At 35.8% G+C, this 16,453-nt stretch overlaps 1 protein-coding gene across 5 annotated transcripts in view; it reads right to left on the minus strand.

Moving 5' to 3' along the window:
* PTPN4 (protein tyrosine phosphatase non-receptor type 4) overlaps nucleotides 1-16,453 on the minus strand; it is a 98,669-nt gene that overhangs the window by 15,711 nt on the left and 66,505 nt on the right. For all 5 annotated transcript variants that reach the window (XR_007378682.1, XM_048953769.1, XM_048953770.1 and 2 more), the window contains 6 exons: nucleotides 16,122-16,190; nucleotides 9,722-9,856; nucleotides 8,573-8,731; nucleotides 3,883-4,042; nucleotides 865-948; nucleotides 719-775 (listed from right to left, as the gene is read on the minus strand). Coding sequence is in view for 4 of the 5 variants with exons in the window: in XM_048953769.1 (XP_048809726.1) it covers nucleotides 719-775; nucleotides 865-948; nucleotides 3,883-4,042; nucleotides 8,573-8,731; nucleotides 9,722-9,856; nucleotides 16,122-16,190 (664 nt within the window). In the remaining variant the exon portion in view is untranslated. The remainder of the gene's footprint in view (nucleotides 1-718; nucleotides 776-864; nucleotides 949-3,882; nucleotides 4,043-8,572; nucleotides 8,732-9,721; nucleotides 9,857-16,121; nucleotides 16,191-16,453) is intronic.

The raw sequence follows: 16,453 nt of genomic DNA on the forward strand, positions 1-16,453 counted from the left end.
CCAAATCAATTTCATAGGCTTAAATGCTTCAGTTATGAAATACTACAGTTGTAATGACAAAACTAAGGCAATGACTAAAGACAATGCACAAATCCAAATAATCCTGGAAAGACAAAAGAACCAATAAAAATAATACCACAGTTTTACCATGAAATGTAAGAACGTTTTTTAAACGTTAGCAAAGAGATGGTCAGCTTTACTCTAAAAGGCATAAGCAGAGCTGGCTTCAATCAGCTCAATACCAGGTCAGTATTTCTGGCAGTCAAGTGAAAGAATATTGTGCCTACTTTGAAGGACACTACCGATTGTCACCAAACACCAGTAACAACAGTCAGACCTGATGAATGATTCCTGATGCCCAATTTTAAGTTAAGTCTTGGTTTTATTCAGCTCTGTCACTTTAATAAGAGGTGTTTGTATTTGCTGTTTTAGTTATTTTTAACAGAGAAGTCCACATGTAATTTCTATGGCATTATATTAATGCCTCTCCTAAAAAACTGCAAGCATAGGCATTTTTAGGATGACAGCTCAAGAAGCAATGCATAGTGAACATCTGCAGATCCAGTTTTCTGGCAGCAAAATAAGCAATTTTTCTGAGGATTAAATAATTTTTATTTGATTTATTAAATATGTTGCACAGACCTAGGAAATAACTACCAGTTTTGAGCTCGCATTTCAAAGACAGACATAACAACTAGTTTGAATTTCGGTAACTTACGGGCGTTCCTGGAGCTACCCGGGACACTATTACTGGCATCTTCTGATCATATCCACCCTTTAAAAACAAATCACACTTTGTCATAAATCATGAAAGAAATCAGAAAATGAAGTTAAGAAACACAAAACAAAAATAGGTGACTGTACCTTTACATTGAAGCCAAACCTTCCGTTTTCATCTGGTTTCATTCTGATCATAACAAGATTGTCATGGGGAACACCACCATTGGGCTAGTAAAAGCAAACAACATAGATATCTATTACTATGTTCTGTGTTCAAAGTTAGCACAGTCTTTGAGGATATTGTATAGAATAATTTTTCCTATTTTTCATAAAGTAATTGCTATTAGGCACTTGAGAAAACATCAAATAACACAAATACTTTTCTTGAGTTTTGCATAGAAAGAAAAAAGAATTACACACCTGAAATCTTGGACACAAATTACAAGTCTGTTCTGTCAAAGCAATCTCAAATAAGAAATCATACTAGAACAGGCAAACAGGCTTCAAACAGTCCTAAGAAAAACAAATTACTAAGTGGAAATAATTTAAATTCATTTTACTTAAGACTGCAGAAAAAAGCCTGCAGTAAAAATGTGATATATTACTACAAAAAAGAGAGAAGAAAATTGAGGTGTTTTTAATCCCCCCCCCTAACAACAGCAACATGATGTTAGTAAGCAGGAATAAGTTCAGAAATAAAATCTTGGTTTCATATCCCCTGTCCTATTTCCTCCACAGTACAGTATTAGTTTTGTCAAGCTCTGACAACTTGAGTAGGGTTTTTTGGTTATTTTATCAGAAAAACCTTGTCATGGGATCCATTAATATACTGGGGATACTACTTGTATAACCTGTCAAAAATCAAATTATTGTCATTGAAATGATTCTTAGTTTGTTCCACATTACTGTTTATTTCACAAGCTGAATACGACCCAGTATTTTTAATAATACTTCACATCCAAACCATAAACACATTGGTTTGGACTAGATGATCTTGTAGATCCTTTCCAACTTTGTGATTCTATGGTTCTATGACATAAGCTTCATTGACATTTAACAGAATCAACTACACAAAATGTAAGATTCATATTCAGGAAGGAAGAAAAATCATCAATTTATTAAAGGAAAACAAGTATTCCTAAGTGTTATGAAAGTTCAAAACAACAACAACAACAACAAAAAACAACTTGGTTTCACGCATTTTGTGCTTCTGTTTAAAGTAAAACCACCCCACACCTTCCCCTAACACATTCATAACAATGAAAAGATACAAATTCGGGGAAGGAGAGGAAAGTAACAGCCTAAGATATGTTGATGAGAGGGTTATTGTTCATTCTGCACAAGAACCAAGGTGTGGCAAGATCTGTGCCATTCCATTCCTCAGGAAAAAATAAAAGAATAATTACTTCCCACTTTAACAAGCAATTTTGTGGAGCATTTTATAATGAAAAATCCAGAGAGAACACTACATATCATCATTAACTTGTCTAATTGAAGAGACTCCTGACCACACCTGTTTGAAAACACATCTGCATATTCTCAGACTGGATGCTTAAGGACTGCTGGTAGAAGAAAATGCTGTCATTTCCATACCTGTCCTGCTAACGTATGGGCTCTCCCTATTTTAACAGGCAAAGGAAATCTGACAGCTTAATGAAGTCAAAATGGTGAGGATTATCCTTGAAATATTTGAGATGGAGCAACAGAAGAGATTTCAGTGGTACAGGAACCTGAGGTGCATTCTGGTCAGAAAAAAACCCCACACTCTAAATCCTAAATTTCTAATTTCACAAAATGCAGGAGTCGTGCTATGTTCTTCCTTCTCTAGGACCCAAAATAAAAAGCAGTCAGACTAAATTATACCTTCAATTACAACAGTGTGCTGCCTTAAGAGCAGCAGGAATGTAACTGGTTGGACCTTAACAAACAATCACAGTGACAAGGCACATGGAAAAAGCAATCTCATTCTGCAAAACCAACACAGCTGTGTGAGAACTAAAGGGAGTTCCAAAAAAACACACTACAGAAAGTTATTTCTGTCAATTTGGTACAGATAACTGAATACCAGATGACTTGATGAGTAGTTGTTTTTCAAAACACAACTTCACTATGACTCAGGTAAGCATGAAAAGGAGATGAAGTTGTTAGAAACTATTTCATTATTTAATTAAAGCAAACTTTTCATGACATTCCGAAAGTCCTCATAACTTTTAAGTTTCACTTCTATGTCTTTTATTAAAACTCCAGCTCTGAAATTAAGTATGGATTTTATGGGAATCTTAACTTTATAACAAGGCCTGAAAGAACATCCTAGGCTTGGAGTTCCCAGTACAGTATAATACTAACTAGAGGCATTTCTAAAATATCAATCTTGAGAGCTGACATAATTGTGAGCACCTATGGTTGGTGAAACTGTTTATAAGGTATTTATTACATCTGAAAAATGTTTCTTGTCCCATATCAGTATAAAACCAAAACCCACTTGTAAACTTCTGTTAGGACAAAAAAAAAATTTTTTTTAAATCACAGAAATAGTTAAGACAGACAATAATCAACTGACCATTTTAGTTATCTAACACATGCCCAAGAAAAAAAGATTTGTGTAGATCTTCACATTCCTTGCCATCGGTGCCTTGGTAACATATTCCTTTCTTGTAGATCCTGATCAGAAATACTACCACAGATTCAGTAATCCTCTCCTAACAGAACTACTCTAGAAGCTGGTAGGAAGTTTTAGAGAGTACATTTAGCATTTTGATAAAAGCCACATGAAATAATTTTTCAAATTAGCAGTCGTTCAGTGTCTTCTTTAAAACTGACAGTAAGTGACTTTCCAAATAAACCAAATAGAAGCATTTACAAGTGGAGAAAATTTGAGCATGATAATAAAGACTAAAATGCTTTGCACAACCATCTCAGTTTAGTCATTTGGTGACAAATGACAAAGGACCACTCCAGCAGGTGAAAAATGGTAGCAGCTAGCAAAGAGATGGTACATAAAATGGTGTTTGGAACTTCCAATCTAAGCCATTCTTCACGTCTATGAAATGCTGAAATGTGATGCACAAACGTGGCACATCCCTGAAATCAGAATCAAGCTTACAAGGAGTAGAATTGCTCAGACAAAAAGCAGAATAATTAAACTGGATCTAAAGAACTTACTGTGGACTTTTCAGGAGATGCAGGGACATCAAATGCTTCATTGATGTGGTTATCCAGTTCTTGCTGTGAGTGTGAATGATGAATTTGGTTCCAACTGTTCTTCTTGAATTGTTTGGGTGGTAATGCAGGAGGCTGCCCATCTATGGGAGTTTCTTGAGATCTAAACACCAAAATACAGAAAGTATGAAGTGGAACAATTATTAGATACTGACAGTGCTTTAAGGATTCCAAGTAAACAAAACAAACTGCTTGGAGAAACTATGAGTTGGAGACCTGAACATATATATATATATATTTAGAATCTCAAAACTTTGCTGCTGTAGTAGAATAGATTGGAAGTGCAGGTTTAGCAGTGTTAGTCATTTTTTCTTGAAAAGCAACTGTAGGCAAGTAAACCAGTAAGTTTCACTTTTACATGGCTGTTGTGTTTTTTTTTTTGTTTTTTTTTTTTTTAAACCTGAGGTCCTACCACCTTTTGTGTTTACAAATGATAAAATTCACCACATTTATGCGGTATGCTCCAGCTAAAAAATACGTACCTAAAATACATAACACTTACAGTATTTTCCCCAATAAGGTTTTTTTTTTCTCCACAAATTAATGACTGAAATTTATATCTTAGAAACAGACAACAGCATTAGAATGAAGTGCTCCCACAATAGTTTTTGGCTATTGATCTAGAAATACAAGTGACAATTCAAAACAATTCAATTGTCCACTTACAGTTCTTTGAAAAGCTGACTGGAAACAACAGTGTTAAGTTTTTCCATTTAAATAAAAGCTTAACTGTATAATTTGTATTATGTAAATTTATGATTCATCTTTCATTACATGGCACTGTATGTTTTTAGAGGCTCAAAAGGGCTCCCATTAACCTCGTCTGAATGCCAGTTTCTAACTACCAACACGGATACGTGCCTTCCTCCCCATGAACCACATTAAAAGATACCATTAAGTAATTTCACTACTTACGACAACAGCCCACTGATACTAGTGGCAAATCCAAAGACCTCAAGGAATGAAGTTACAGGTTACAGCCACTTATGAGAATGCTACCTCCAAAAGTGGGTGCTGCCCTTCTTCCATCTGCTCCTCATGCCCCCTTCCCTGAATTGCTCCAGTGCTCTTCCCTCAGCCAACCCAGATTACCAAACAAGCAGAAACAGTGACTTTTTGGACAAGCTTGGCTAGCTTGCTACTGGTTCAACAAGGCGACTAATCTCCAGGTGGAGGGAAGGAATGACACTCCTGCAGGCCAGACATAGGACACTGTTCCTTCCTTAGCAGCAAGCTGTAGCACTGACTCACACCTGAGAGCCCTGTCCTGTGAGGAGTGCTACCTCAGTTACTACTGAGTTTGCTGCAGTAAACTGGTAGCAGAGGGAGACTCATTAGAAGAGAGTACAGCATTTCAAGTTGCTGCAAGTAGTAAAACCTAAAGGCAGAAATGCATGAAATTCCATGCTGCAGAATGCAAGCACCTTGAAAAACACATTCATTTTCCATTTCATGTTAAAAATTTAGGCTGTTTTTTAGAAAACAAAAATACTGATAGGGTTCTTTTGGAAACAAATCCTAATATTGTGTTAGATGTTTTCGCTTAACCTCAACTTTTAAAAAATAAATGTATTTTGCAACACAACTATCTTGGGGAATTGACTAAAAAGTTGCCTTTTTTCCCTCAGAATAAGTAGCTTTTCTGAAGATAGTTTATTGGAAAGAGAAAAATATGATTGTCAACATCTGCAAGATGAATTTTTCAAGGCTGCTATAAATTATTTAGACATTCACTCGCAAAGGTCACCCAGAGCTTTTCAGCTGCCCGTGTATTTATACATTCAGGTCCAGGCGGCACAGGTTATTCATCCTTTTCAAGACAAGGGCAACATAGTTACATATCTGCCTGAAAACAATTACTCCTGAGAGCTCTAAACGGAATGAAAGAGGAAAACCTTTGTAAAGATACAAAAGAGTCCAGATAAAAGTGAGAGATAGAATCCTACGTTTGACAAGACGCCGGTACGTATGTCAGCAAACACAAATAAATTCCCCAAAGAAAATACAAACTTATACAAAAGATTTGAAAAAGTTACTCAGATGAGCATTTTCGTAGGAGCAAGACAAGCGCTGTAATGTATTAGCATAATGAATTGTGAGAACTAACAATCAAGCCTTGGGCAAAAACTTCATTGCTTTGTATTTGCCCAGTCAGCTTTGAATCTCCTTATGAATGCTCAGACAATGGCCATGAAAGCAGCCTGCTTGGCAGGCAAAGGAGCTCTCTGTTACTGCATTCATCCATTTACATAATAATACAATAACCCATAAAACCTCACACTGACAACCTCTGTGTATTTTTGTTACAGATATCCGGTCTGACCTTTCAATATATTAAGCAAACACTTCGTACATGCACCCATAAGGTTATTAAACTATATATCACGTGCCTTTTGAAGTTAAGGTTATAATCAACTCAGTGTGCTCTGAGCAGAAAGATCTCAGCTGAGTTCCAAATAACACACGCAGTTGAAGACAAAAGACCGGATTATCTAAGCAAAAGTCTCCTAATACTCACTGGAGCTCTAATTTCTTTTGCTATATTGACTCCAAATTTCATGAGATCACTACATTGAAAGTCAGCTTAGCTCCTCTTCCCTTTTGTATATACATTTGATATGTGAATTCCCAACAACTTAGCGGATGGACCGCTTGAACCTTCTAACTCAGAAGGGCCAAAATGTTTAAGTAGTCGATTTTTGGATGCTGAAACAATCTCATTTTTAATTATATGGTTAATATACATGTCGTTACTCTGCTACTTTTATTCAGAAATAAAAAAGCTTTAATCAACACCTGAAACTTTCAGAAGACTCTTTGAGGATTTGTATTTTGACAACCAATATCCTTATTCTTAAAAATACCTCATGCTAAGTAATTACAGTGGGAGATTCAATTCCACTTTTGAACTTGTGAATAGAAAAAGCAATATTTTTTTCTATTAGGGAATAAAAAAGCGCAAGCCATGAAAAAGAACACCCGGAGCTGCATAACTAATTTGCAAAAACACTTCCTCTCTTTTTAAGACTCATTTCTATGGTGACTCGTAAAAGTAGTCAGCTATTAAATTAACAAATCCAAAGGACATTCGGGAACACATTCTAGAACTTAATTTAGAATAAAGGCATACAAAGAAAGGAGCATTTTGGAACTTTGCTTATTTTGCTGTGTAACTCTATCACTCAGGATTTTCTCTTAACTAAATTGACTGTCTTAGAAGGGAATGGAAATGACAGCATGGATTCAGTCAGTCAAATTCAAGCATGAAACAAGATTTACAAGTGTTCCAGTTTTTGAGACTCCCTTGTCACACAAACAGGTTTCAAAATCCCACCAAGAAAGGGCAAATTTATGTTATTAGGCTAAAATATTTTTTCTACAGCAAACAAATGATGGTCAAAGTCATAATTGTTGCACCTTATAAAAAAAAGTCTTAGTTTACAAAACCTTAATAAAATTTTTATTCTACCCCCTTCCCAAAGTTATGCAAAGCTGTTGAAAAGGAAGGCATGATCCACTGAAGGTTCTAAAAGCCCTGAATACATTCCCAGATTCTTTTTTATGGAGATACACCAGTTTTCTTTTATAAAAAAAATACGTAATTGTGCATGCATTGGTTTGTACTTCTCAAATGGTTTTAAAACAATCTGCACAACATACTTTCTTACAGAGGTTCTACAAAATCAGAAAAATAAACTTAGAATTATATGCATACATACGTATAAAACACAGCAGCATGTTCATATGGTCCACAGCATGCAGCTCTTTTCCCCAATTCACTTCTCCTTCTTAGCTTTTTCTGAGTTTTTCAAACCTTTGAGCAACTTTGCTTTGCTTGAAAACTTTGTTTGCTTGAAAAATATTATTTCCCACAAGATTCCTTTTCCTTCAAGAGTCTTTTTTTGTTTGCTTTGTGATGTTGTTTTTTTTTTTTTACATGCACAAAAACTTTTATTTGTACACTGGTATAATAATTTTTATTACAATTTTATAGTCAGTTAGATGACAACTTTTCCATCAAGAAAAGCTGTTCCATGAAAAAGGAAGATCTAAATTACGCTTCTGAATTTAACAATTCTTCATTTTGATAATTACTAAATGGCACACATTCAGCTTATCAGGAAAAAACAGACAACAGTGCAATCTTAAAAATAGAGATACTCTGTAGCAATAGGCAATATAACATCATGTATTACATACAATGTAACAAAGTATACTGAGACCATCAGAAGGCTGGGCTGCTAAATCGACATTCTGGCTAACTTGCAGGGCTCAGACTTCTATGCCTTGACAAAACAAGATTTCCAAACTCATGGGAATTCAAAACTTGTATCATAGAACAACATACTTCAGGTTCTACCAAACTAACTTTTGCATCCACATCCAAACACTGATGGCCACATTGCAGCAAGGGCAAAAGTATGGCAAGGGGAAAGGTATGACAGCCCTGCATCAGGAATGTGTTGTTAGATAGAGGTCTGCACTCCTGTATCATCTCATTTTTAGCATGGCTTACCCTAACAGTCCCTAACAACAGGCACCTTTTCATCAGATTTTCTGTCACACCCCCAACCCAAACGTTTAAAACTAAATTCCTTATGGCAAAGACCCATGGCAATCAATAGAAACTTACGGTGATGATTCCAGTATTATGCTGTTAGCCTGGGTGGAAGATGGAGATCTGTGGTTCACAAACACTTCACTTGGTGAAGTGTGAACTACATGGTCCACTAAATGTCCAACTGAGGAGGGTCGTAACCGAGCTCCTTCTTGAGTGAAGGCGGAGTTGCGGCTAAAAGGGAAAACATAGCAGTGCAACGTGGAAATAATTTGATTATTAACCTACACTTCCTACATCAATACAAAAGAATAACTTAGGGGAAGCCAGAATAACACTTTTTCTTCTCTGTGCAAGCATACGTTCACAATTCTAGGAAACAACTTCATGTCTCAAAGAAAAAACACTGAAACATTTATTTTGTCAGTTAAAATACCGTGCTTCATAACTTTCTCGTTGAAAGTGTTTAAAAATTATTTCCACAAATTCTACTAAATGGCTTTGAAAGACACTGTTTACAATGAACAGGCTACAGGACAGACAGTCCAGTCAGTGAGAGTTCACTAAGTTCTTTCATTAAGAAGAACATTTCATCACACCCACTTGCTACTAGAAAGAATCATAAGCATTATATTTTTTTTTTATATACATACATATATGGTTATTTTCCAAAAGAAATATGGATTTTTTCCTAAACGTGAGCCAGAAAGCTCTAACATGTGAGAAGTGAGCTTTGAAAGGAATAAAAGAAAAGGGGAAAAACTGACGGAAATAGATCCACAAATACATATGATCAAGTCATTTCCCTGAAAACTTTACAAACCAATTACTTCTAGAGTATAGTACAGATTTCATTATTTTCTTCCTTAGCCCAATGGATAATTTGATTTTAACTATGCTTGATAAAACTCAAGCTCTTTGAGTAGCATGCTATCCTTTACACTTTTTATAAGTTGAGTGAAAAGTACTTAAGCCTATAAAAGTACTTAAAATACTTATAAATACTTAATTACTTAATTACTTTATAAATACTTATAAAAGTACTTAAAATTCACCCCACAGACAGTTTCTCGTGCAGAGTTAAATGTTCCAAAGAGCTATTCAGCACACAATTTTGTGAAGTTCTTTTAGCCTCCATAAAGCATTATTCCCCTCATAACATACGTGTGTCCCTCACTTCAGAGGAAGACAGTCACTTCCAGGGAGAGATGTGATGCTACTCACTGATTTGGGGTTCCAGGTGGAGACCGTGATGGTAAGCTTTGGGTTTCTAACCTATCGTCAGACAGAGAGTTCCTGCTCACTACTTCCCAGTCCATCCCACTCATGAGTTTCCGTGCCAAAGGTTTACTGGGGGATCTTGGAGGAAAAAAGAAAAATGATCGATCAGAAATTATAAGAGGTGAGAACAAGATCATATAAACTCCCCCACAATGAAACTCTGGATATTCAATCACAGGAAAACAGAGCTATATGGAAGAAAGGAAATGTAATAATACAAAACTATATTTACATAAGCAGAAATGTACCTATGCAGTTTATTTTCCTCAATATTGTTTTCACTTTGTCTACTCTGTACAAGAACATCAGTGAAACAGTCATACAATACTGCTGGCTAGGAGGGAGGCAGGCAAGGTGTTAAAACTTTACCAGCCAATTCCAGCACCTCAAGGAGAATCTGACACAAACAGAATATTCATTAAAAGATATGAACATGAGAAGTGGAAAAGCTCTAAGTAACAAAACTGTTCATCTCAGAAAAAAAAATAGTAGTGGAAATATCTGTCCAAAAACAAAAACCTCCCAATGACCGTAAAGAACAGAAAGCAGGGCAATCATCAACACAGTAACCAAGCTGCTGGGCTTTGCCCAGTACTCAAGGATTTTCATCTAGGTGACAATTCTTCTTTCCAGAATGAACTGTGACAACAATAAAGCAGATACAATCATGCTCTTTCAAGTTGTTTCTGGGCAACTTTTAGGCTCCGTTTGGCTATGTACCAGAAACATCCTTCAGGTTAAAGGTTGTTATCCCCAGAGTTTCTTAAAAGAAAGCAAACCTCTTTTTTCTCATTCTCTGATCATACCAGAACACATATTCTCCTCTCTTCTGCTGCTCCTTACATTTCCTGAGTGCAAATGAGACCATACGTACAACACCTCACGAAATAGAACATCTTCCTTTTATACCACGCACTGCCAAATGAATCATCCAAGAATTGTGGCTGCCCTTTTCTTAGTGGCATCACATTTGATGGTTTAGATGAGAGCATCATTTAGATCCTGTAACTAAACATACCTGAATTCTTCAGCCAACACCAAAAATTCTTTAAAGCAATCCATAAATAGATGTCCTTGCATTTACTTCTACTGCTCTGATAGTTCTGTGCAATTCAGTTTCTCAACTATTACCCAAATTCCTTTTATTCAAAATATTCCTCAATTTCACGAGTCTTTCATGTTGTGATCATTTCATTCACCTTTATATATTTATATCACCACATCTTCCTCTACTCTCCAATTCAGCATAATAAGGTGACAACATATTCCTATATCAGCATAATGCCCTCCATCATTTCTTTCCCCCCACCCCATAGACCTGTATCAAAAAACAACTTCTGCCTTTCTTGTCCTCTGGAGGATAGTAACTGTTCCTCTTTATCTTCATCTTGGCATTATCACTTTCCAGATTTACTGAAAGTGCAAGTCCGGAAAGGAGGAACCTTGAGAAAATAAGGAACTACTGACACACAAAATTACATCTTACTGGAAACAAGAACTTCAGTTATGATTACATTTTTACTTCTCATAGAACTTAAGGTGTTGGCCTGCATTGAATTTAAGTAGACTATCCTCAGAATTACCAAGAGTCTAAGCCAAAAAGCTACCAAATATCACACTGAATAATCTAGCTTCACACACAGAAACACACATCTTATTATTAATGCCAACACTGTTTGGAACTCAAGCAGTAGACATTTGGGTGTGAAGAGTTCTTAAGCATTTGTTTTGTTTTTAATATTATTTTATACCTTCCTTCTGCCCCCATGCAGTTCTGAATACGTACTGCATGCTGTTTTGCTGCTCAGAAGACTTGGTAAATAGCAGCTGACCAATTTCAGAGAGTTAAGCAACATAGGCTGTTCTAAATCCTTCTGAGTTAGGTTTTATTACATCTTTAAAAAAAAAAAAAATCTAGCAGTATGTTGATAGTTGAAAACAGCAACTATTTATTTCCTGTGGAATAAGACATTCATTGAATGCATCACTGTGCTTAAGCAGTATTAATTTGATCCAGAAGTAATTAGTTCAACATCAAGTCAATTAAACCAACATTGTCATTTACATAATTCGCTCCAAATGTGAGCAACTCAAACCACTTTCAAAATCCGAACAGTTAAAACAAAACAAAACCAGCAAAATTGAAAGTCATATCTAATATTATCAGTTCATTAATCTTATACTAATCAAAGGCTATAATTGGCTAGATTTTTGCAAAGTATGTTTGTAGCCAACACACTAACACCAAAAGACAGCTCCACCAGCTCTACTAAGAGGTAAATTCTACGGATTAGGAAACTGTCAAGGGGAAAATGCAGACGATCATAATATAAGTAAACTCAGGGCTGAAAATATAGTATTTTCTGACAGACATGTAAGGACACTTATGGAACCTTATTCATCCATCTCCAGTGGAAAAAAAAAAACAGTGGACTACAGGGAAGTTTTGTGTCATTTTTGTTTTGGTTTTGTTTCGAAATGCACACAAACATTGAAAGGCACTTTTATTTTCTATATTATTCAGGAAATAAACTATGAAGAAAGACACAGAAGCATGGGGACAAGGAAGAAATGCATTTTCCCCAAAAATGTAATTTCTGACTGTTTCAAAAACAACTCACTCCACTGTACCTTCAGTCTGTAACTACATGTTGAACAAACTTCCTCAACCTATGCAAAAAATAAGTACACATTTGAAATGAGAAAAGCATCGCTTCCGTATCAATTTAACCCAATGTTAGGAAAACTCACCTTTTACTGTGGACAGGGTCTGGATCTTTCAGAAATTAAATCAACACCATGACAAACAACTGCAACGTTTATCAGCAAAGGTTCGTTTCAATTATTTTATTAACAGCTCTAACCTCAGAGTCCCACCCACTCATGTTTGCTGCCTCTATTTCCTGTCTTTGCAGAAATTTCAAAGAAAAAGTTACCACAGTGCAGCACTAAACTTCTCAGTGCTGCGGCTTTTTCATACTAGTTCCCTTACCAATACTTAGAAATCTAACAATAAGCTTTGAGGTTTTTTAATTAACATTTAAGATACATTGCAAAATATGTCTGCAAATTTCTCTTTTATTACTCATTCCTTACAATATTCCAATAGCTTCCTTAAAGCACTGTGCAGATCGGGAGATGGGAGAAGGGAAAGAAGCCAGAAAAAAAACCTTTTGAAATGCCTTAATAAGCTTTGAAATTTTAAATTCTGCATCTGTCTGCTCACTCTGGATGCTTCCACTGAGCCCCATCACAAGGGGCTGCTACTTAGTAGAGAAAGCTGCTTTCTAATTTCATGCTAATTTTGGTTTATCTACAGAAACACACCTAAAAACATCAGAAGAAGTCCTGCCTATCTGAGAAGGGACAGAAACCAAAAACTTCACCTGCACCCCAAAATCAGAAATTGTCTTTGGAGCTGCAATACTACATCAAATACAATAACACAGCAGGTGGGATGAAATTACATAACACAACTAAAAATGCATGACACAAGTGGTATTGGCTAAAGCTAAATAAACAAAGCTCATGCTTTCAAAGACAAAATTTGGTTCTGGGTCCAACAGCTGGAGTGCTAAATTCTCACAAGATGGCACAGAGAATGTGATCTGGGAAACACAAGTAGAAATCTTAAATCATTTATATCCCAAAAAGAAATATAAGGTTGAGCCTCTGCTTTCCTTTGTATTTTGACAAAGAGCACAGGGAATGAATTTCTCAGCAAAACTGGTCACTGCAACTTCCGACGAAGAGACTGAAATTACATAAAAATCTGCAGAAATAACACAAAATGACATGCAGTTTGAAGAAAGAGGAATTTAAATGTCCTGAATGACTGGATGGTTGAAACAATTAGATTGGGTTGCTGGAAATAGAGATTGTAAGTTCACGATAAAGAGTTAGAAATGCAGACCAACTGAGATGCCCACACACTACCACACAACACATACCAACAACCTCCTCTCATATCCAACAGATCCCACTGGGGCTGAATGAAATCAGGATATTTGCAAGGACCTTTAGATAGAGAGCAATGTTCTTTAAGAAATCACTCAATTCACGACTTGATTGAACTTTTTCACTTCTATAATCTACTTTCACTTTTATTATGCTCCTGGGAATTCTGATGGGTTTTTATGGATTGCGAACATCCTACAACAAATGAGGCCAAGAAAATAGCTGTAATGGAGATTTAAAAAAATGTCAACAACTGCAACAATAGTCCTTTAAATGCTGCATTTAGTGCAGCATGAAATTGCGTAGCTGCCTCCAAAACAAGTATTTATCACATCACATACTACTTCCTTTGCTGGAGTTACGGCTCCATTTTAAAATTGATTCTAAAACGTTTTTATGATAAAAAAATAAATCCATGAAGACTACATCAATTAATTTTAATTAAAATCCTGAGGAAAAAGAGATAAGCCTGGAAGCTGTAGGTTAAAAAAGCTTGATTTATTCAAATGAATGCTGGGAAATTTCATTTCCATACCTTGTGCTCTGTCTGTTCTGCTGGGCATGTGAAGGCCAGCTGAATGCTGCAATGGCAGTCACCATTTCCCATCTCAGAACAAATAGAATGTGCAAATTACATCTCAGCTTAAGCATCATTTTTGTACAACAAAAGAACTTAAAAGTTTGCTTAGAGAGTATTAGCTCAAACAGAGGGAAACAGAGGGTAAATGTAGACAGTTTTAGAAAAAACATCCAGTACTTTTTCTAAAGATCATAACTGATCTTTAATAAGTCTTCTTACGTGGTAATAATAATTTTAAAAAAATAATACTGTTGCTTTTAAGTGGCCACCTCACTCTTAAGAAAATCCTGACTGCAAAGCTCAGATGCTTATAGTTTCATATCAAAAGGAAAATGACACCAAAATGAACTTTCAAAACCTTTCAAAACGTGAAACAACTGAAGCAAACCTGCTGCTTGAGAGGTTAAAAAGCTGTTCAACAACGCAATTATTTCAAGAAAAACATGCTCAGAATGAAAAAAGGAGGTTCCAGGAACAAAATCCATGTGATACATGGAAAACCTTAAAACACAATTTACTTTCAGTATGAATTCAGAGGGGCTGAATGGTATTTCAGCCTGAAACTTAAATGTTTAGGAGAAAAGGAATTAAAGATAATAATAATCTTCGCTTAAGCTTTTTGAAGCATGCTTTGTTCTACAAACACTTCACGTTTCTTGCTCTTTTCATCCCTTAAAATACTAAAAATCTTCATAATGGAAAACTCAGGGAAGACAGGAGGGAAAAGTAGATGAACTATTAAAAGCCTTCCAAAGGTGTATTTGTTACAATACACCATTAAATTCAGTCCACTCTGTGACAGATCCATACATGAATCAGCCATTTATCAGTCATTCACTTCAGTAATCGGCCCAAAAGGTAACTGTGATATATTGCTTTATCTAAAAGCAAGTGAAAAGTGTAATTAGAGAATATAGGAAAGTCAAGTATTTTATTAAGAAGACCTGAAAAAACACCATTCGGTTCTAGCCACAGGTTTCAGTTTTAACCAGAGTATATGTTATAAGAGACAAACAACTCCAGCTGCACTTGTTTAGCTTTGATTCAAAGGGAAGAGAGTGCCATCTACTGAATAAGAATTTCTAAAATGAAGCAAATGCTCCTCAAAAGCCCTTCCTCATCCCACTTCTTCTCATGAAATTGCCAAGTTTAGAGTGCAGCATACATTACACAGTTTTTAGCTGATTCATAACTGTCCCTTACATAAATACAGAAAAACATCTCAAATTTGAACTCCAGAGTTCCTTAATGGGTAACCATGTTAAAAGACATTCCTCAGCTCAAAAAAAAGCTTAAAACAGATAAAAAGTGCAGAGGATGCTCCCTGCTTGTAAGGACGTTTTTTCCCCCCTGTATCTACAGCAACAGCATATCTGCAGTCCAGTTTTTTCATCATTCCAACACCTTACTGGGGCCACAGTGGTAAAACTGTTCTCATTCAGTCAGACACTCACCATTACTCTAACAGAAGTACACACGTACAGTCAAAGGTTGTTATCAGGGATTAAACATTCAAATATTGAGATAATGGCTAAAAGAATATTCTCTGCAATAAGAACAGCACAAAGAGGGCAAATACATACAACTATTAAGGCAATTTTGATTCTCTTCCACTTCTGGCTGCCTGAATAATAACCCACATCAAAATGTAGCTCCTTGATACAATCAAGTCATGCCACCAACCAGCAACAGTGAACAAAAGACTCCCTATTTTGCAAGTTTACAAGCAGAAAACAATAACCCCATAGCATCTTAAGATACACAAACAGAACACTTATTGATCCAGTACAAATGTAAATTGCTTACCTTGCAAATACCCTGTCTTTGTTTGCTCTTTCTTTGCCATACTGCACAGACTGGACCTCTGTTCTCCCACTGGAAAACAAACCAAAAGCCATTAAATGCAATAATCTTAGGATAATAATTTATTGCTTGGAACTGAACCATCTCAAGAAAAATTCTACTGCTCAAGCAATGGCACTAGCTTCAGTATAGTATAATCTTAGACATTATTGGGTAAGCATAAGTCTCCTTTCACAAAGTTTAACAAAGACCAATTAATATGAAACATAACAAAACTCTTTTCTCCTTTTTCCTTTTATCCAAAGCAACAAGCAAGTTCTGCTTGTATCTTCTGG

Source organism: Lagopus muta, chromosome 8 (genome assembly GCF_023343835.1).
Source record: "Lagopus muta isolate bLagMut1 chromosome 8, bLagMut1 primary, whole genome shotgun sequence".
Lineage (NCBI taxonomy): Eukaryota > Metazoa > Chordata > Aves > Galliformes > Phasianidae > Lagopus > Lagopus muta.